The sequence below is a fragment of the Zootoca vivipara genome, chromosome 9 (genome assembly GCF_963506605.1).
Source record: "Zootoca vivipara chromosome 9, rZooViv1.1, whole genome shotgun sequence".
Taxonomy (NCBI): Eukaryota; Metazoa; Chordata; class Lepidosauria; order Squamata; family Lacertidae; genus Zootoca; species Zootoca vivipara.
In genome coordinates this window covers 3,031,659-3,053,934 of record NC_083284.1, presented here as the reverse complement: position 1 = coordinate 3,053,934, position 22,276 = coordinate 3,031,659, and the positions used below count along the sequence as shown (strand labels likewise).

The 22,276-nt window shown below is 48.2% G+C and overlaps 1 protein-coding gene across 1 annotated transcript in view; it reads left to right on the top strand.

Annotated features, from left to right (window-relative positions):
• Nucleotides 1-22,276, top strand: part of ADISSP (adipose secreted signaling protein) — a 64,575-nt gene that overhangs the window by 22,195 nt on the left and 20,104 nt on the right. Inside the window, exons 2-4 of the mRNA XM_035103693.2 lie at nucleotides 1,690-1,804; nucleotides 9,248-9,396; nucleotides 21,144-21,282. Of these exons, the coding sequence (XP_034959584.1) occupies nucleotides 1,786-1,804; nucleotides 9,248-9,396; nucleotides 21,144-21,282 (307 nt within the window). The 5' untranslated portion in view covers nucleotides 1,690-1,785. The remainder of the gene's footprint in view (nucleotides 1-1,689; nucleotides 1,805-9,247; nucleotides 9,397-21,143; nucleotides 21,283-22,276) is intronic.

Here is a 22,276-nt window from a genome sequence, read left to right as displayed (position 1 = left end):
AGCAGGTACCATCGCTGTATTATTTTTTCATTCTTGTTTAGACAAGTCCACCCAGACACTTAGAAAGTTGAGGCAATGTGAATCTGTTTTAGTATTTTAACTTTTGTATGTTCCAAAATGTGATTCCCACCCCCTTGATTTTGTCTTTCGTAAACCGCTTCGAGGGTAGTTGTTTATGAGATTAATAAATTTAGAACCAGCTATTAAAATCCAGTTTGCCCTGATAGTAGCCCAGCCATCAGCTTGGTCTAGAGTGACCAAGGTTTCCCAAACTTGGGTCTCCAGCTGTTTTGGGGGTACAGCAGCTCCCAACATCCCTTACCACCGGATCTGCTGGCTTGGGGTGGTGGGATTTGTAGTCCAGAAACTTGGAGACCCAAGTTTGGGAGACCCTGGTCTACATGTCAGTTCCCAAAGGCTTGTCTGAGCAGGAAGGTGGAAGAAAAGTAAGGAGATAGTATGCCTGACCTCTTTTGAGAGGAGGGAGTGTGTCTTGCTTATGATGCTGGTGGGACCGAGAGGAGGTGCCTACGAGTCGCTTCCCACGAAAACATATGTTTGTTGTTAGGAATAATAATTTTAAAAATCAACAGTAAAGTTTTGCAAAATAAACAAACAAACAAACAAACAATTTCAGCCCCAGCAGAATCTGGGTATCTGAAGAAGTGTGCATGCACACGAAAGCTCATACCAAAATAAAAACTTAGTTGGTCTTTAAGGTGCTACTGAAGGAATTTTTTTATTTTACTTCGATCCAGACCAACACGGCTACCTACCTGTAACCAGCCCCAGCAGAGAGAGACTGGATGGGATTAGAAACTTCCAAGCCTTTAAAAGCTGCATTTTAAATTTTAATATTGTATTTTAATCTGTATTTTAATTAATTGTTTTCTTTTCTTTTATGTCTTATTGTAATTTTATTGGTGTTAGCCGCCCTGAGCCCGGTTTTGACTGGGTGGGGAGGGCGGGGTATAAATAAAATTTTATTATTATTATTACTACTATTATTAAAAAGAAAAAGGGAGGAAGGTCTTCAAGGGTTGAAAAGGAAATGGTAGAGATGGAGCCTGCCTCAATATGCAGGGGCAGGGAGTTCCAAAGGTTGCTGGTGCTATAGTAAGGTTACCAGATTTTTTTCAATGAATCCGGGGACACTTTTCAAGTTCAATGGATTTTGTACGGGGACTGATTTGTAAATCTGGGGACTGTCCCCGGGAAACGGGGACGTCTGGTAACCTTATGCTATACAGTCCAAGTTCAATGCCTGCAAACGGGCCTTGTGGATATTTGCTTGTGGGAAACTCTCTGCAATTCGGGGGGCGGGGGGCGGCTATCGGGGTTTGTTAGCTTTTGTCCTGAGCTCATTTTGTCTCTTCGCATGTGGGTCACGGAATCTGTGATTGGGGTTGACGGTTCACTTCCCTAAGGACGCTTAGCCTGCCTGCCCACTCCTCCTCCTCCTCTTCACCCCCCCCCCCATGAAGAAAATTGTTGGTATGGGCTTGGACATGTCAGCCCTTAGGACCCAGAGGGAACGCTTTGGAGAACTGTTTGGGCAAGGCGGTTCCCCACCCTGTGCAAGATCTTTTGTCGGGGAGAGAGGGAAGTCTCTTTAACTGTGGCTCATTCCTGCCTGTCTCCTTCCCCTCTCCCGCTCCCCTTTGTGTACCCCCTTTTTTGTCTTAAGAGGCAGCCTGCTGCACCCCCTCGGAGCATGGCCCCTCGCTGACAGGGCTGGCCGAAGTTCAACGCAGAGCAAGCCGGAGGAACTTCTCCCTGGGTCAAATGGCGACTGCAAACAAGGGTGAGTGGCCGGTGTGGTACCCGAGTGGGGCTGGATGCCCGTTGCCATGGCGACCTGAGCATCCTGGGTGGTCTTGGGCTGCTTTTGCGTGTTCCTCGAGTGCAGGGTTCCTCGCTCTGTTTGAATGCCAGAGCTTCCCTGCTGGATCAGGCCAAGTCCAGGCAGCTGCGACTCTCAGCCTGCAACCTGGAGGGCTGCTAGCACAGCGTTCGCCAACCTGGCACCCTTGCAACTGTTTTGGACCCTAGCTCCCGTCAGCGCCAGCCAGCACAGGCCTACCTTGCAGGGTTGCACGGGCCGCAGAGACGATGCAGAGCAGTCTGAGCATGTGGGAAGGCACAAATGCTCAGGATTGCGCTGGAAACGTTACGCGTTCCCTTTTGCAAGTTCGGGGAGGCTGCTACGGTCCTGTGCTGGACGAAATTCCTGCCCACACTAACCCAGTGCCCTCCAGAGGTTTTGGACTACGACTGCTGTGCTAGCTGGGGCTTCTGGGAGTTTTAGTCCAAAACCATGGGATTGCGCCAGATTGGCAAAGGCTGTGCTATGCCGATGTAGCGCGAATTCTTTCTTGAGCCTTTTCGGTTGTGATATGTCCAAACAAACACCCATCGCTGCGTCTGGAGGTAGGAAAGGTGAGGGAATAATATTCTTTGTAAATAAACCTCGTGCCCATCAAAGGGCAGAGGGGGCTGTTGTGCCCGAAACATACAGAACGGAGCTGGCTAAAATATCTTGCAGAGTTGCTCGAATCTTTTGCTCCATTTATGCGTGCCTTTCCGTGCTTTGCATTCAGTCCTTGCCTCCCTTTAATAATCAGTTTCAGAAAGCGGATGCAAATCGGTTCAAGACGTCTCCGGCAAGGAAAACCGGCATGCCGCAGGAAAACCTGAGTGAAAGGGATCTGAGCCAGTTTGGTGCAGACGGCAGCGCCGTGACTGCTTGAACTGGGGATGGGTTCAAATCCCTACTGGCTCTGGCTTGGTGGGCAGAGGGCTGCGTCTCAGGCTTGCCTTCCTCACAGGGTCGTTGGGGGTCTAGGACTGGATAGCCCCTGAGCTCCTTGGAAGAAAGGAGCTAAATGCTGGAAGATTCAGGACAGATCCAAGAAAGTGCTTCTGCATGCAATGCATGGCGAAACTATGAAGCTCAGTGCCCCAGGAGATTCCTGGAGGAGGCTATCGATGGCTACTAGACATGATAGATATAATATGGCTCCACAGTCAGAAGGCTGCACTGCTTCTGAATGCCAGTTGCTGGAAGCCACAGGAGGGGAGAACAGCTCCTGTGCTTGAATCCTGCTTACTGGTTTCCTGTTTGGGCATCTGGCTGGCCATTGTGAGAACAGGATGCTGGAGTAGATGGGCCTTCTCACATTCGTATGTGCTTATAAACTCAGTAAACAGATGCCTCAACAGACCAGCTCTGCAGCTTTGCAAGGCACACCTGCCGTTCTGCAAAAAATATATATTAGCAGACGTCTGGGGTCTCCTAAGAATCAGTGCTTCTAATTCTCCTGCCTTCCACTGCCGAAACCTCTCTGCGTTAACAACCCTTTTCTCCCCCAACTTCCAGTGGCCTCAACCCCCGTTATTTGGCCTTATTGACATCACAATTGTGTACGGGTCCCTTGGTTCTCCAACTTAATGTGTTTGAAACTGTTTGAAAACCAGGGTGTGGCTTCCGATTGGCTGCAGGAGCGGAAGCTGCGTCAGACGTTCGGCTTCCGAAAAACTTTCACAAACTGGAACGCTTACTTCCTGGTTTTCGGCGTTCGGGACCCGGTTTGTTTGACAGCTAAGCTGTTTGAGAACCAAGGTCCCACTGTTATCTACTTGTCTCTTCAGAGGTGAATTCTTGAATTCAGTGGGGTGGAGGGAGGTTCATGTAGGATTGCATTGCAGAGGGGTTGGGCTAGATGACCGCTGGGGATCCCTTCCAACTCTACAGTCCCTTCCAACTCTACAGTCCCATGATTGCAGCCTCAGCGGCTGATCCATGGCTAATGGGCAGAATTTGGGGTTTTCTTCCCACCCTCCTCTTTCCTCCTCCTCCTCTTTTGCTGGACAGGAGTTTCTGGAAAGGCAAGTCCGTGTACTTTGACCTGGGAGGGGGACACGAAAAACCTCCTGGACAGGAGGAAGGAAGCCTCCCAGAAGTTGGTCGTCCTGCTTGGGGCATATTTGTAGACTCATCGGCACTGGAGGGGATTTCAGCCTTTGCAGTATATATTTTTTATTGCACTGTATTTTATTGGGACCCTGAAATCCACTACCTGGCGTCTGGTATAGAAAGACGTATGCTTAGGATTCAATAAATTTCAGCACAGGGGGGTGATTTTGAGTCCCAGGACTGAATGGAGCTCAGCCCTTACACACACACCCCTAAACTTGGCCTGTGCTTTCCCCCAACTTTCTTCATTCCAGCTATGATATATTGTCAGTGGGTGAGTCATTTCTGTTGCAATTGCTCAACAGCCGGGGAGTCAGGAATCCTTTGCTTACTCAGACATTAATAGGAGGTTAGGAGAGGCAGGTGTAGTAGTAAACAGCCAGCTGGGAGATCCAGGTTCACATCCTTGCTTGCTGTCGTGAGTAGGTTGGAGTAGTGGTTAGAGTGTCAGACTAGGGCCCAGGAGATCAGGGTTCAGATCCTTGCTCAGCCCTGACTCTCACTGGCTGTGACCTTGGGCTACCAGTCCACTGCCTTGCAGCTTAACCTACCTCGCAGGGTTGGTGGGATGAAACCAGGCAGAGGGCCTTCTCAGTGGTGGCTCCCACCTTGTGGCACACCTATCAGATGTCAAGGAGATGAGTGGCTATATAACCGTTAGAAGACATTTGAAGGCAGCCCTGTACAGGGAAGCTTTTTAAGGTTTGATGTTGGATGGTGTTTTTATATATGTTTGAAGCTTCCCGGAGTCGCTGGGGCAACCTGCTCAGATTGTCGGGGTAGAATTAATAGAAATTATTATTATTATTAAGTTATGGGGGAGAACCTTGGATGCCACGTTGAGCTCCTTGCAGAAATAGGATGGGAATATAAGTGCAGACAACGAATAGTGAATTGCTTCGCTTCTAAACTGTCCGCATTGCTGAATACAGAGAGCAGTGTAGAGTAGGAAGCATTTGGCTGCTGAAATAAACGACTGCTGAACCCGCAAGCCTCATATTCTTCCTCTGTCACTGGTGCCCCCAGATGGAGTGGCTCCTCTAGGACAGCGTTTCTCAACCGCTGTTCCGCGGCACACTAGTGTGCCGCGAGACGCTGGCTGGTGTGCCGCGACGTGCGGCAACGAGAAGGGCGATTTGCATTGTCACGTGCCTGGCGGCCGCCAATAAGCAGCGCTGACCCACCGGAAAGCAATATTTCTCCTCCTCTTTCCCAAAGCTCAGTGCAAACGAGCCTGGCAGCCGCCAATACACAGCGCTGACCCGCCGGACGGCTTGTGAAGCCTTATTACAGGAGATTGCAACCAACACAGCAATTGGCAAGTGTTTCTTACAGTCATAATTATAGTCAATATAGGGCGGCACAGAGTTAATTTTTTTAACTTTTTTAATGGTGGTGTGCCTCGTGATTTCTTTCACGGAACAAGTGTGCCGTGGCCCAAAAAAGGTTGAGAAACACTGCTCTAGGAAGACAGTTTGGGGCCTTTTTAGTTTAGAGCAGGGTTTCCCCAACTTGGGTCTCCAGCTGTTTCAGAACTACAATTCCCATCATCCCTGACCACTGTCTTGGGGATGATGGGAGTTGTAGTTCAAAAAATAGAGACCGATGCGGGAGAGACATGTTTTGTTGCAGCTGGGGCAGAAGAAGGCCTCTGGTTGTGCTGCTGCAGATGAGTCATCGCATTTCTGCTCTCTGCGCTTCTCCCACTGATCATTCCTCCTCTGGTCACTGCTGTGGATGCATGACCTGTCTGTCTCCAGGCACAGCGGTCATCTGCAAGGGATTCCCACACGGTGTGGCTGATGTCGCCAGCCTCCATGCCACTTTTGCAGACATCTTCGTATCACTAGAACCTGGGCCTGGTGCCAGAAGCCAGCTCCTCAAAGAGCACATCCTTGGGGATATGACAGGCGTTGATGATATATATGGTTCATGGCATGGAGAAAGTTGAAAGGGGATTTCAGCTCAGTGAAAAACAGGCCTGCCCCAATTCCTACAGTTTAATGGACGCAGCATAAAAGGAAAAGGCAACGAGGAGGGAGGAGAATGGGGGAAAGAGCACATTTAGGGTACCTGCGCTTAAGGTTACAGAGCTCTTACAGCGAGCGGCTAGGCTGGAAACAGTTCAGGGGAGCCTGATGGAATGGCTGTTGCTCGGGATCAGATGGAGGAGAGCCAAGGGCAGCTGGCCTCTTCCTTTGGTGCAGCCTGATGGAAAGGTTGCTTCCAGGTGGCTGGGCTCAATGCTCTGCTCATGCTGAACCCCACCCTGGGAGTGGAGAGGACTCGACCACAGCTCTGCAGCCCTCTCCCCCCCAGCTATCGGCACCGCCTTCTTGTCTGAGCTTGCTGGAGCTTGTGCCCTTGACCTTTTGTTTTTTTAAGCACCTACCCAATATCATTTTTTCCGTCCATCAGATACGCAGTGACTCGTCACTCTGAACTTTTCCGCATTTTTAAAGCAAATAACTGCGTGATGGGCTGATACGAGCTGGGAGTGCTGCTTGCTGGGTTAGTTTGGGGGGTGGAGGAATCTTAACAGGTTTGGCTGTAGAGGCGATCAGTCTGGGAAAGGCAGTTAAGGCCCAGGCCATGGGTAGGCAAACTAGGGCCCGGATCCAGCCCAATCGCCTTCTCATTCTGGCCCACGGACAGTCCGGGAATCAGCGTGGTTTTTAAATGAGTAGAATGTGTCCTTTTATTTAAAATGCATCTCAAGGTTATCTGTGGGGCATAGGAATTTGTTCATTTATTTTTTATTCCAAAATATAGTCCGGCCCCCCACAAGGTCTGAGGGACAGTGGACCAGCCCCCTGCTGGAAAATGTTTGCTGATTCCTGACTAGGCTAATGGTTCATTGTGGGTGCTCAGGTGTGGAAACGGAAGGTGTCAGGCAGGCTTTTAAAAATGTGTATCTTCAAAATATACAGGAAAGCTTAAACATATTCAAAAAATATAATTTCTTCCATTAGAAAATGTATTTGTCTTCTCTGCCTTTGTCTCTTTGTCTTCTTCTCTGTCTTTGTCCTCTTCTTTGTCTTTCTCTTTGTCTTCTTCATCTTTCCTCATAGGGGAGTCGCTTATCCAAAGCAGGCTCCCTGGAAACATTTATAAATAAGTTTCCGTGGCAGAAACCCTCTGCAAAAGGAAGAGCTGGATCTTTCCCACTTGACACGCCTCTGCTCATCCGTGGAACTGTGTGCCCTTTTCACTGTCTCCTGAGCACCAAACTTATCTCTGCCATTTGGTGCATTGTTGCCCCTGAGAGCTGCAGCTGTTGCCTGTTGATAGCATGCCGGCATTGTGGTGAAAGCCGCCAGCTCCTTGGTGTCTTTTGTGCAAGCCTGTCTTTCCTTCCACCCACCCCAGTGACTTATGAGAGCCCCCCCTTCCTTGCTTGGCTATAAGCCCAAATGATGAAAAGGAGGAGGAGAAGCATCACAGTGTGGCTTTCAGTACAAAGCCAAATCTGGTTTTTTCTTTTCTTTTAAAAAATATATTTTTATTAGTTTTAACAGATACAAAAGATATAAAAAAGAGAAAAAGAAAAGAAAAAACGAAAAAAGAAGAAAAAAACCTTTATTTAACAGTAGTATTCCAATATACATTCTTATTCTATCGACTTCCTCCCCCCCCTTCTACGTTTCTGTTCATAACTAATATAGCACTCTCTACATCTTAGATAATTTCTTCTTCTAAGATACTCATTATAAACGTTATTCTTGATCCATTTTAACCACAACTTTTCCATATTTCAAAATATTGTTTGGATCCAGAAGTCATAATAATTATTTTACATTTAGTCTTACTTCCTCCTTTCTATATCTAACTCCTTCTTCAGCCTCTTTGTACTTCCACTTCCCTTATTATCCATTTTTAATCTTATATCTCTTCTCCATATAAATCTTGAATTTCTTCCAATCTTCTTCCACTGTCTCATCTCCCCGATCTCGGATTCTCCCAGTCAGTTCAGACAGTTCCATATATTCTATCAGCTTCATCTGCCAATCGTCCACAGTAGGTAGATCTTCAGATTTCCAATTCCTTGCTAATACAATTCTAGCTGCTGCTGTGGCATACAGAAAAAAAGTAACATCTTCCTTTGGCAGTTCTTTCCTTGTAATTCCGAGTAAAAAAAGCTTCTGGTTTCTTAACAAACGTGTTCTTAAACACTTTCTTCAACTCATTATAAATCTTATCCCAGAAGCTCTTTACTTGGGGGCAAGTCCACCACATATGGTAAAAGGTCCCTTCCGATTCTTTACATTTCCAACATTTGTTATCCTTTTTATGTTATATCTTCGCCAGTTTCACTGGCATAAGATACCATCTATACATCATCTTGTACAAATTTTCTTTTAACACATTACAAGCAGTGACTTATGAGAGCCCCCCCCTTCCTTGCTTGGCTATAAGACCAAATGATGAAAAGGAGGAGGAGCATCGCAGTGTGGCTTTCAGTACAAAGCCAAATCTGTTTTTTTCTACCCCTGACCCAACCCTATCAGCCCCAGCCTGAATGCCGGGCAGATCAAACTTGCCAATATCTTAATACCCTTATACAAATCTATAGTGCGGCTGCATTTGGAATACTATGTGCCGTTCTGGTCGCCCTGCCTCAAAAGGGATAGCGTAGAGTTGGAGAAGGTTCAAAAAAAGGGCGCCCAGAATGATCAGAGGGATGGAGGAACCCCCTACGAGGAAAGGTTGCAGCGTTTGGGGCTTTTTAATTTTGAGAGAAGGCGAGTAAGGATAGCACGGTAGGCATTTATAAAATTGTGCATGCCATTGGGAAGGCAGGTGGACATTTCTCCCCCTCTCGTAACGTTAGAACTCATGGACATCCAATATTGGAAGGTTCAGGACAGATAAAAGAAAGCCCTTCTTTACTCAGCACATCGTTGAACTGTGGAACTCACTGCCACAGGAGGCAGTGTTGGCAACTAACACTTGATGGCTACTACTAGCCATTACGCCTGTGCCTTGCCTTCACAGTTGGAGGCAGCCCTGCTGCTGAATGCCAGTTGTAGGGAACCGCGGGAGAAGAGGGGCTCTTGCGCTCGAATCCTGGGGGCATCTAGTTATCCGCTGTTGAAAGCAGGATGGTGGGGCTCGGTGGGCCTGATTCAACAGGCTCTCCTTGTGTTCCGTGTTCACCAGACCAAGCCAGCTGTGAATAAGCAGCTCCAACGTCTGTCTAATGTTGCAAGTGGATTGCTCTTCCTGCAATTGGTACCTGACCCCTGTTTGGGTTTGACGCATCTCCTCTAGGCACCAAGTCCAAGTCCAAAGTGGGGGGTGTCCGCTTCGCCCCGCCCCAACCGGCAGAGGGGACTTCCAGCCACGTGCACTTTGACGAGAAGCTCCACGACTCTGTGGTCATGGTCACCCAGGAGAAAGATGGGAGTTTCTTGGTGAAGGTAAGAGCGCACTGTTGACTTCCGTTATGCTTATGGTCCACGGAGACCCCTAGATCCATTTCACATGGACTACTAGTAGGCCGGCTGTCTGTTTGTCCATCTGGAGTCTAGGGGTCGGGACTGCGTGTTGGTGCTCCCATCGTAGTCCCTCCCCTACCAGAAACCCTGCCCGTATGCTGCCGTCCCTATCTGTGCAGTAGTGAGGACTAGGAACATGCTTTAAAAATTTTTTAAAAATTAATGAGTTTTGCATAAGATATTTCAATTTACACATATAGTGGTGCCTCGCTTAACGAATGCACTGCTTAACGAAATTTCCGCTTAACGAAAGGATTTTTTGAGCGGAGCTTGCCTCGCTAGACGAATGCGTTTTACGAAAAATTCGTCTAGCGAATCGCGGTTTCCCATAGGAATGCATTGAAATTCAATTAATGCGTTCCTATGGGCAAAAAAACTTCAAAAAAATTTCAATGCATTCCTATGGGATTCGCTAGACGAATTTTTCGCTATAAGAAAAGACCCGTGGAACGAATTAATTTCGTCTAGCGAGGCACCACTGTATTGTTCGCCATCACATTTAGGAGTCTCAGAATCCCTAGACTTCCCACCGCCCTCTGGTTTCCAATGTCAATCCCTTTTTCTTTCAGCGTATCCAATTTTTATCTGCTAACAATATTACTAACTTTCCCCGTTGTTACGCTTTTCACACCCCACAAACCTAGCAGTAGCAGCAAAACGCTGAGCTCCTCCGGATGCCAAGCTCTTCTGTGTCTTGCATCGAAGAACTTTCTGCAAGAGGTTTTTCCCTCTCTCAGCTTTATTCTTTGGCCCCTATAACTGAGATCCTTCCAGGTTCCCAAAGGGGACCCTCCCTCCCTCCCAACAATGCTCTTTCCAGGAAGGGCGAGCTATATATAAACCCTATGTGTCCAGATCCTGCCTTGATGATAGCATATTGAAATTAGCAAGTCCTTTTTGTAGCTCGGGGAATTACTGGTTTAATTCGCTTTTGCCCTTGGCGCTTGGAAGCCATCCAAGGAAGGGGATCAGGCAAGATTTTCGGCTTGGTAGTGTTGGTGGCTTAGTTGCTGTTGACTCAGAGCTTATCCAAATTAGCACCAATTTACCAGGAGTTCCCCTGCTTCCTTCTCCTGCTTTGGCTAACAAATTGTCAGGAGGCAGAGAGCTTCCAGCTCTTTGTAACTCTTGAAGCAGGGGCAACGCATGTGCATTTTCACTGCGGGTGTAGGAGGACGCAGAGACATGGCAGGTTAGGAGGTTTGTGTCGCTCAGAAAGCATCAAAATGGAGAGGCTGGGAGCCTTGCTTTGGGGTGGGGTTCAAGGCTCGCTCAATGCACTGGGATGCTCTTGTGAGATTTCACGACGGCGCATTAATCCCCACGAGAATCCCTGCCTAAGGGGCCGGGTGTGCACAGTTTTCCTGTACACGCAGAACTCTCGGAGCCAAACCCCCTGGCTAAGATACTTTCACACTGTGGTTGATAAAATAAACGCCCCGAGGGCACCACCTTGGCCACCCCTGCTTTGGGGTTCCCTCTGTGAGACTTAATCCAGGCGCCTCCTTCTCCCCCTTTCTCTTCCCCCCCACCACTTTGTCTCCCAGCTGCTCCGGAGGCATGCAATGGCTGTTTCCTTTCTGTAAAAGGGAACCAGCCCGTGTTTTTTTGTTTTTGTTTTTAAATTAACAGTAATTAAGTCCTCAGTGTAGACTTCAAAGAGGCCCCCCTCGCCATCCCACTGCCGAGAACTTTAGATCCCATTCTGGAAGTAGCTGTCCTTCTAGTTTTCATTCTTTTGCCAACATTTTGTCCCCCTGGAGCAAAACGACATCTGGGGAAGAGACGGGAGGGAGAGTCCCTTGCATGTCGGGCTGGTGGAAAGCCGGATGTGCGGAGACATCTGCCGCCTGGCTTGTTGTGCTCCTTCGTTAGGTGTGGGCTCCCTTCCTTCCACAGCACCTGTTTTTGCGAGCAAACCCAGTGGGAGTTCTTGCAGTGTGGGGCCCTTCTAATTCCTATTACGTTTCCTGCTCTCAGAGCAGCCATGGGTGGAGTCTTTGGCCTGGTTCAGACTTAGCAGCGAGCCGGGGTTTCCCTGGTAAAATCGCACAACCAAGTTTTGGGGTGCCACGGCCCAGTGCGCTCACCCTCTCCTTACTTTTCACGACTGAGAAGAATGTAAGCTTTCACGTACAGTGGTACCTTGGTTCTCAAACATAATCCGTTCCGGAAGTCCGTTCCAAAACCAAAGCGTTCCAAAACCAAGGCGTGCTTTCCCATAGAAAGTAATGCAAAATGGATTGCGGTAATTCGTTCCAGACTTTAAAAAACAACCCCTAAAACAGCAGTTTAACATGGATTTTACTATCTAACGAGACCATTGATCCATAAAACGAAAGCAATAAACAATGTACTGCAGTTACACAATCAATCAATCAGTAGCTGAACTGGGTTCCACACAGCCACAAAAACAGAGCAAAACCACAAAAAGGCAAAATAAATAGCAGAAACAGACAGACTTCAGCTTAACAGTCAAATTGGAAGCGTGGCACTCAAAACAGAGCACGTTCGGCTTCTGAAAAAAAGTTTGCAAACCTGAACACTTACTTCTGGGTTTGCAGTGTTTGGGTTCCAAGTTGTTTGTGTACCGAGGTGTTTGAGAACCAAGGTACTACTGTACCTAGTTTTAAGCTAACCACAGTTCCCTGTGACATCTGAACGTGGGGAACCATGGCTTGCTTTTCAAATGGTGATTTCCAAATATGACAGGAACTGGAACGCTAGTTTAAGCCACCTCTTCCCAACCCTGGAGCAGAGACTTTTCTGCTGTTGCACTCTGCGGCGTTCCATTCCTGGGGTAGGCTGTTAACAGGTTTGGAAGTTAAGAGGCCACAACTAGTTCTTCTCCACCCCACTCCGTCCTGCCCCAAGTTTCTCTATTCCTGCATTGGGATTCCAGAAGTCTCATTGCATCGCTTACAACCCCACCCCGAAGAGCTGAGCAGAGTGACTCCCAAGTCCCTGAAAGCAGAGCCAGGTTGTTTGCCCCATTGGGCCGAAAGCTGCCTACTCTGATCAGCTGTGACTCCAGGCTCTTGTGTTAAGACCATTCTTAGTCCTTGCACCCACAACCTTAAGAGGCATCCTAGGGGATGGCCCCTCCACCAGCCCCCTCCCCCAAACCATAGGACACCTTTCCTCTAGTGGCAGGCCAGGCGACATTCTGAAAATGGCAGCAAGACCGTTTCCATTTGGTTTCTGGGGATGGACAAACCACAACATCTGTTGCATCACGGGTAGCTCACCTCTGGCCTTCCAGATGTTCACAGAATCACAGAATTGTAGAGTTGGGAGGTCATCTAGCCCAAGGGTAATCTAGTCCAACCCCCTGCAATGCAGGAATCTCAGCTAAAGCACCCATGACCTCTCCTTACAAACCTCCAAGGAAGGAGAGTCCGCAACCTAATGTGGGAGTCTGCTCCACTGTCAGACAGCTCTTACTGTCAGAAAGTTCTTCCTGATGTTTAGTCGGAATCTCCTTCCTTGTTACTTGAAGCCATGGGTTCGAGTCCTACCCTCCAGAGCAGGAGAAAACAAGCTTGTTCCATCTTCCCTGTGACAGACCTTGAGATATTTTGAAGATGGCTCTCATATCTCTTCTCAGTCTCCTCTTTTCCAGGCTAAACACACCCAGCTCCTTCAACCATTCCTCATAAGGCCTGGTTTCTAGACCCTTGATTATCTTGCTCACCCACCTCTGCACACCTTCCAGCTTGTCAACATCCTTCTTAAATTGTGGTGCCCAGAATTGGACACAGTATTCCAGGTGTGGTCTGACCAAGGCAGAAGAGAGCATTGTTGGAGTACATCTCCTCTCAGCCCTGGCCAAATCTGGCAGTGCTGCATGTTGGATCCTAGTTGCATCCTCTTAGCTGTGTAATGATATTTATATTGTGTGTTAGATATGCTGCAGCCTTCAGAGGCAGCTGGGAGTTTGTACAGTGGTACCTCGGGTTACGAACACTCTCCGTTCTGGGACGCAGTTCGTAACCCGAAATGGTCGTAACCCGAAGCGCCATTTTGCGCATGCGCAAAGCACAATCTTTGCTATTTTCGCGCTTTGCGCATGCGCAAACCACACGCGCGTCGAAAATACTTCCGGGTTTGCGGAGTTTGTAACCCGAGGTGTTCGTAACCCGAGGTACAAGTGTATGGCACACACAAACGCACATGCCTAGCTAAAGGAACTCAAATCTCAGAACTGCCTTTGGTCTTTGAGCCTCCGTGTGTCTCTGAGCATGGGCAGAGCGCCTCCTCAACACAAAGTGCCGCGCCCGCTGACGTCAGTGTTTTGGGGAGCCATGACCCTGCATCATGCGAGGTGACAAGGCTGAGGCTGCTCCACTTGCAACATTTTTGGGAGGGCTGCAATTACGAGATGGCATCAAGCTCCCTCCCCACCCCCCCACCTGCTCTGCCAGGCCATCCCATCTTTATCTGTGCAGCACTCACGCCAAGCCTAATTACTTCTGGCGTTTTGGACATAAAAACCAATTATCCAAGTTTCATTCCAGGAACAGCCTGGGATTACAGCAGCCTCTTCCGCTTCTGCGTTCTTGATGCTTCCCTTGCTAGGTGTGAAACCAACAGGGTGGAAAAAAGCGAAATTGGAGCTAGTTGCTGGGTATTATCTCATTGCTTGCTCTCTAGTTCTCCAGCAAGGCAGGGAGGATGGGATTTTCACTTGGTCCTTGGGTGTGTTTCTAAAGGTTGCAATCCCTCTCAGCCCCCCAATCCCAGAGCTTTCGATCTTAATTTCCTTCTGCTCAATATTTATAGAAAGCTATTTCAGATATTCTTCTGTCTCAGGCAGGATTAAATGCCATTTCAAGGGCACTAAAATATTTATCAGTATAGACCTTGCCTGCTGGCACAACTACGAAGCTGCCTTTATTGGAAGACTTGTTGGCAGTGGGTCGGGGGAGCGGGACCTGTGGCTCTCCAGATATTACCGAATTCCTTGGCTCCCATCAGCATAGCTGCCAAGTACCCCGTTTTTCCCGGGAAATCCCCGTTTTTTCATACCGTTTCCCGGCGGTCCCCCGTATCTCTTCGTCTCCCGTTATTCTCCCTTATATTCTCCTGCCAGTGGCCATTTTTCCCCCTGCTTTGCCCATCTATGAGCACCGAAAATGGCCGGCGCCGGCACCCCGCATGTCCAGAAGTGCATAGACGCGACTTCTGTTGCCGGCGCCGGCCATTTTTGGTGCCCATAGATGGGCAGAGCGACACCGGAAGTTGCGTCTACGCAACCTCCGGTGTCACGCGGCTGCCGGTCCCGGATTCTGCAGTCCGGGATTTGGAAGGTATGCATCAGCCCCACCTAAATTGGCGAGTGGTCAAAGAAGGCAGGTGGCCCTTTGTGCCTGTTTAGATAGCCAGCTGCTCTCCAAGTCCATAGGACCAGTAGTTGTTTCGAGCGCCACTCTCCAAATTCCCTTTTTTGCTTTAGCCAGAGGTTCTGTGTGTTGAGCCTGGGGCCTCCTGTGTTCAAAGCACCTGAGTTATGTCTCCATACAATGCCAATGAATTCTTTTTATGATGGACATAGGAAGCCCCAAGTTAGGCTAGGCTGCCTTGGAGAGTCACCCTAAACAATGGCAGAGAGAAGTGAAGAAGCCTAGTCCCCTCCTCCTGAGTTAACTATGATTCGCCATGTGGCCCAGATTGACAGACAGACTGTCCTTAATTGTGATTAGCTTAAAGCAGGCCAATGCCATTTCAGAGTTTCTGAAACCTGTTCACTAACCACGGTTAGATGGCCATTGTTCTGGGTTTCGATAGCACAGGAAACTGTGGTTTGCCGAAAGCGAAACAAAAGATTCTGAACTTCCCCCCCAACACACAGCTTGCTAAACTATGGTTTATTTAGCATGTTGCCTGTTCATGCCTACTTTATCTGCTCTGAGTGTTAGTGGCTCTCCTCGGTCTTAAGTGAAGTGAGGTTTTAGCTGGAGATGCTAGGACTGATCCTGCGGCCATCAGCATGCCAGACACCCGCTCCACTGAGCTAGAGCCCCTTGCCATATGGAGTGTGTGATCTACGTCAGTTGCAAAATGACACTTGACTTGGCCAGGATCTGGGCTGCTTGAGTGCAGATCTCCCTTCATCAAGGCTGTTATTAAGCATACCTAAGGGGAAAGATGGAGGGCACAAGGAGAAGGGGACGACAGAGGACGAGATGGCTGGACAGTGTTCATGAAGCTACAAACATGAGTTTGACCAAACTGCGGGAGGCAGTGGAAGACAGGAGTGACTGGCGTGCTATGGTCCACGGGGTCACAAAGAGTCGGACACGACTAAACGACTAAACAACAACAAGCAGCAAAGCATTTATTGGGAAGGCCTGTGAGGTAGACATCATCATCATCATCATCATCATCATCATTATTGAGCTGCTTTTAGCCTTTTGGGATTTCTCAAGCCACTTTCTCAACCTGGACGGAGGCATTTCTGCAGAAGCAGATCTGCTTCCCAACAAGTCGCCCAGATTACTCTCCCCGCCACCCCCCTTCTGGGCTCTTTCAGGCACCGAATCTCATTTACTGATGCGCGCTGTTGCTAACACATTAAGTCCTTGCTGCGATCAAAGAAACTGCGAAGGCAGCCAGGCTGGTGCAGCTTAATGGCTGCAGACGTGCAGCTGGAAATGTTTTGGGACATTCGCAGAGCGGCTTTCACCGGCCTCCTCTTTGCTTGTTCTTACTTGGAGCATGAAACTCTGCGAATCTTGCATCACGAGAGAGAGAGGGAGAGAGAGAGAGAGAGATTTGCTGTGGGCTTGGCCATTGCCACATCCAGCTCAGGGCATGGTGTGTGTGTGTGTGTGTGTGTGTGTGTGTGTGTGTGTGTGTGTGTCTTGAGGGCAGCATTCCCTGGTGTGCCACCTTTGGGGTGGGGGGGGGGCACATGACGCTGTTGGGTGGGGTGGAGGCATATTATGAGAGGACGTGGCTCTTGGGCTGGAAAGGGTTTCGCCAACTCTGATTTATACATGCTTTGAATGGCCCGTTAGGAAATGGAGGACCCAACTGCCCTGGTCCCAGCCATAGAACCATATAATAATAATAATAATAATAATAATAATACTGTTGTTGTTGTTTAGTCGTTTAGTCGTGTCCGACTCTTCGTGACCCCATGGACCATAGCACGCCAGGCACTCCTGTCTTGCACTGCCTCCCGCAGTTTGGTCAAACTCATGTTCGTAGCTTCGAGAACACTGTCCAGCCATCTTGTCCTCTGTCGTCCCCTTCTCCTAGTGCCCTCAATCTTTCCCAACATCAGGGTCTTTTCCAAGGATTCTTCTCTTCTCATGAGGTGGCCAAAGTATTGGAGCCTCAGCTTCACGATCTGTCCTTCCAGGGAGCACTCAGGGCTGATTTCCTTAAGAATGGATAGGTTTGATCTTCTAGCAGTCCATGGGACTCTCAAGAGTCTCCTCCAGCACCATAATTCAAAAGCATCAATTCTTCGGCGATCAGCCTTCTTTATGGTCCAGCTCTCACTTCCATACATCACTACTGGGAAAACCATAGCTTTAACTATACGGACCTTTGTCGGCAAGGTGATGTCTCTGCTTTTTAAGATGCTGTCTAGGTTTGTCATTGCTTTTCTCCCAAGAAGCAGGCGTCTTTTAATTTCGTGACTGCTGTCACCATCTGCAGTGATCAAGGAGCCCAAGAAAGTAAAATCTCTCACTGCCTCCATTTCTTCCCCTTCTATTTGCCAGGAGGTGATGGGACCAGTGGCCATGATCTTGGTTTTTTTGATGTTGAGCTTCAGACCATATTTTGCGCTCTCCTCTTTCACCCTCATTAAAAGGTTCTTTAATTCCTCCTCGCTTTCTGCCATCAAGGTTGTGTCATCTGCATATCTGAGGTTGTTGATATTTCTTCCGGCAATCTTAATTCCGGCTTGGGATTCATCTAGTCCAGCCTTTCGCATGATGAATTCTGCATATAAGTTAAATAAGCAGGGAGACAATATACAACCTTGTCGTACTCCTTTCCCAATTTTGAACCAATCAGTTGTTCCATATCCAGTTCTAACTGTAGCTTCTTGTCCCACATAGAGATTTCTCAGGAGACAGATGAGGTGATCAGGCACTCCCATTTCTTTAAGAACTTGCCATAGTTTGCTGTGGTCGACACAGTCAAAGGCTTTTGCATAGTCAATGAAGCAGAAGTAGACGTTTTTCTGGAACTCTCTAGCTTTCTCCATAATCCAGCGCATGTTTGCTATTTGGTCTCTGGTTCCTCTGCCCTTTCGAAATCCAGCTTGCACTTCTGGGAGTTCTCGGTCCACATACTGCCTAAGCCTGCCTTGTAGAATTTTAAGCATAACCTTGCTAGCGTGTGAAATGAGCGCAATTGTGCGGTAGTTGGAGCATTCTTTGGCACTGCCCTTCTTTGGAATTGGGATGTAGACTGATCTTTTCCAATCCTCTGGCCATTGCTGAGTTTTCCAAACTTGCTGGCATATTGGGTGTAGCACCTTAACAGCATCATCTTTTAAAATTTTAAATAGTTCAGCTGGAATGTCATCACTTCCACTGGCCTTGTTATTAGCAATGCTTTCTAAGGCCCATTTGACTTCACTCTCCAAGATGTCTGGCTCAAGGTCAGCAACCACACTACCTGGGGTGTATGAGACCTCCATCTCTTTCTGGTATAATTCCTCTGTGTGTTCTTGCCACCTCTTCTTGATGTCTTCTGCTTCTGTTAGGTCCTTACCACTTTTGTCCTTGATTATGGTAATACTATAATAATAATACTAATAATACTAATAATAATTTTTTATTTATAACTCGCCCTCCCCAGCAAGAGCCGGGCTCAGGGCGGCTGACATCAACAAAATTACAATAAAATGTAAAAGAAAGAAAAACAATTGCTTAAAATGCGGATTAAAATACCATTTAGATTTAAACATTCTTTAAAATGCAGCCTCGTTTTAAAATGGCCCAAATTAAAACCACAAGGGAGGATAAACATAGTGGTCAGACTCCAAAGGCCAGGCGGAACAGCTCCGACTTGCAGGCCCTGCGGAAAGATGTCAAATCCTGCAGGCCCTGGTCTTCTGTGAGAGAGCGTTCCAAGTCGGGGCCAGTACTGAAAAGGCCCTGGCCCTAGCTGAGGCCAATCTAGCCACCTTATGGCTCGGGATCTCCAAAATGTTGTTATTTGTGGACCTTAAGGTCCTCCGCGGGGCATACCAGGAGAGGCGGCCCCGTAGGTATGAGAGTCCCAAGCCGCATAGGGCTTTAAAGGTCAAAACCAGCACCTTAAGTCTAATCCTGTACTCCACTGGGAGCCAGACATGTGCAGAAGTGGTTTCCGGTGCCCAGACATGCAGACAAGGGCAGCCCGGCAGAAGCAATTTCCGGTGCCCTGGACATGGGCAGAGCCAGCACCGGAAGTCGCTTCTGCTCGTGTCTGGACATGCGCAGAACCGATTTCCGGTGCCGCGCCGCTGGGTGAGGCTGCTGATCCCTTATTTTCCAATCTGTAAGTTGACAGCTATGCCTCTAGTTACATACGTTTCTGTTTACAAACGCAGCAAACCCCGCACACATGCGCAGAAGCGCCACCTCTGCCTACGGACTTTTCGGGTTGCGGAGGGACCCCCAGAACAAATTTAATTTGTATCCGGAGGGTCCACTGTACTTTGTGTTCTCATCGCCCCCCGTTTCATTTTTGAGAAAAAAGGACCGCGAGAGTCTTCCCGCAGCCCAAGACTTCTTCATCTCACTGCCTCAAATCATTTGCCCTGGGAAGCCAAGCTCTGCGCTCGAAGCAATTATATAAATTATGCCTAATTTCTGCCTTTCGGGTGTAATTGTGCGATTACGCTTAATGTGCCATGCACCCACCTCTCTCCACCTGCCATAACTGGGTGATTTGTTTCCGCTCTGAGGCAAGCAGGGAGTGCTGCTGGCCTTACACCCTCCCAGGTTGCCTCGCACACCCACCCTGTTTCCAGGCCGTCTGTTTCATAAGGGCCTCAAATCTGGGCATAAACTTCTTGCCGATGGCCTTTAGCAAAAGGCTGTCCTGCATAATGCTAGCCGCACGCCCCGGTTTAATCCCAGTTCACCGTTTCCGTGGAAAATCCAGCCAGGAAGAAAAGCCAGTGGAAAGGGTAAAATCCAGATTTGTACGAGACGACGGTGTTTTATTGATGGTGGGCACCGCAGGGAAACATTGGTGTGCATGAGTCGCAGAGGCTTCACAGCCAACATTGTGCGTCAGGATAAATTGTTGCTGAGTTCTTCAGGGCCGTTAAAACAAAAAGAGATTGTGAAGAGCTCCAGAAGGACCTCTCCAAACAGAACGAATGGGTGGGGAAGCAGGAAATGCAATTCCGTGTCACAGCGATGCAGGTTGGGGCAATTAATCTTCATTTTGCATATTTGCCCATGGGATCTGAACTGGCGGTGATGGACCAGGGACGAGACCTTGGGGGTCCTAGTGGATATCTCAATGAAGATGTAGACCCACTCTGTGGGGGGCTGTGAAAAAGGCAGACTCCACTCTAAGGATTATTAGGAAAGGAATTGGAAGTATAACTTGACAATATCATAATGGCATTAGTCAGACACCCCCTGATTTGCGTGGGGGTTGCATCCTGGGTCATCTTGTGCAACGGGGGAGCGCCCCCCTTTTCCTGTCACTTCTGAGTTTGCGGCAATGCGCGTGTGCAATAATAATAATAATAACAATAATAATAACAATAATAACAACAACAGTGGTAACTTGGTTCTCAAATTTAATCCATTCCAGAAGTCTGTTCCAAAACCAAAGCGTTCCAGAACAAAGGCACGCTTTCCCATAGAAAGTAATGCAAAATGGATTAATCCGTTCCAGACTTCTAATAACAACCCCTAAAACAGCAATTTAACATGGATTTTACTATCTAACGAGACCATTGATCCATAAAATGAAAGCAATATACAATGTACTGCAGTCACACAATCAATCAATCAGTAGCTGAACTGGGTTCCCCACAGTCACAAAAACAAAACAAAAAAGCCACAAAAACACAAAATAAATAGCAAAAACAGACAAACCTCAGCATAACACTCAAAACGGAAGTGTGGCACTCAAAACGGAGTACATTTGGCTTCTGAAAAAAGTTTGCAAACCAGAACTCTTACTTCTGGGTTTGTAGTGTTTGGTTTCCAAGTTGTTTGAGTACCAAGGTGTTTGAGAACCAAGGTACCACTGTATTAACATTTGTATATCATCCTTCATCTTTAGATCTCAGGGTAGTTCACCACAAAAAATTGCAATATACAAAGCACACACAAAATAATAAAAATAAGAACGAAAAGCATAATAAAAATAAGAACAAAAACAAACCAATAAGCCCCCCTCAGTCTCTGGCACCTTATTGTGTGGTTCTGAAAGATAGATGTTTTGTGGGGGATCCAGGCCTGTGATTCCTGCATGGCAGGAACCTGGACCAGATGACCCCTGGAGGTCCCTTCCAGCTCTACAGTTCTATGATTCTGTGGCCCCAGAGGGCAGTGGTCTCTTGTTTTGATTCTATTAAAAAGAGGTTGGATGGCCACCTGCCAGGGATTCTCCAGCTGTGGCTGCTGCCTTGATTCCTGCCCCTCTGATTCCTGCCCCATTCCTGGCTCTCATTGCCCCTTCTCCTTCTCCAGGTTGGGTTCTTGAAGATCCTGCACAAGTACGAGATCTCTTTCCTCCTGCCCTTCGTGCAGCGGCTGGGGAACGACGTCTGTGCCGCTCAGCTGGCCAACCTGCATCTCCGCGTGACCAGCATAGCGGCTGGATCGGAAGGTAAGGTCTTTCTGCCTTGCGTCACCTTCCGCGCTGCGAGAGACTGTGAGTGTGTCTGAAGGGGACCCTTTCCTGGAGTTTTGAGAGTCTCCATTTATTAAAATCCTCTTCCTTGTGTCCTAAAAACCTTGTTTTATTGATCCCCTTAAAAAAAAACCCAACATGCCCAATGTTTCCCCTCTTGGTTCTGCCTTTGCCTCTGTATGAATCTATGCTGCAATCGCATTTGGAATATACAAGGTACAGTTCTGGCCGCCTTGCCTCAAAAGGGATGTTGTGTAGCTCGAAAAGGCTCAGGGCAACCTGGAAAACAGCTACTAAGATGACCAAGAGGGTGGAGCGACTCCTCTCTGGGACTTTCTTCTTTGCAGAAAAGGCAAGGGGCAGCTTGAGAGCAGTTTATAAAATTATGCAGGGCACTGGGGGTGAGTTCATGGAGCCAAGCAGGCGGTGCCCTGAAAAGAATTGAGAGCCAATGGTATGGGCAGTACTGACCAATGGTCTGACTCGGTCAGAGGCAGTAGCGTTCTGGGAATGCTGGGAATCACGAATGGTCTTCTGCACTATGTGCTCGAATCCTCCTTGTGGGCTTCCCCTAATGGGCATCTGGTTGGCCACTCTAAGAACAGGATGCCCGTACCTCATAGAATCTCAGAGTTGGAAGGGACCCAAGGGTCATCTAGTCCAACCCCTGGAGTGCAGGAATCTCAGCTAAAGCACCCATGGCAGATGGCCATCCAACGTCTGCTTAAAATCCTCCAAGGAAGGAGAGTCCACCATCACCTGAGGGAAACTGTTTCGCTGTTGAACAGCACAGCTCTTAACATCTGAAAGCTCTTCCTGGTGTTCAGTCGGAATCTCCTTTCTTGTAACTTGAATCCGCTGGTCCGAGTCCTACCCTCCAGAGCAGGAGAAAACAAGCTTGCTCCATCTTCCCTTGAGATACTTGCAGATGGCTCTCCTATTTCCTCTCAGCCTCCTCTTTTCCAGGCAA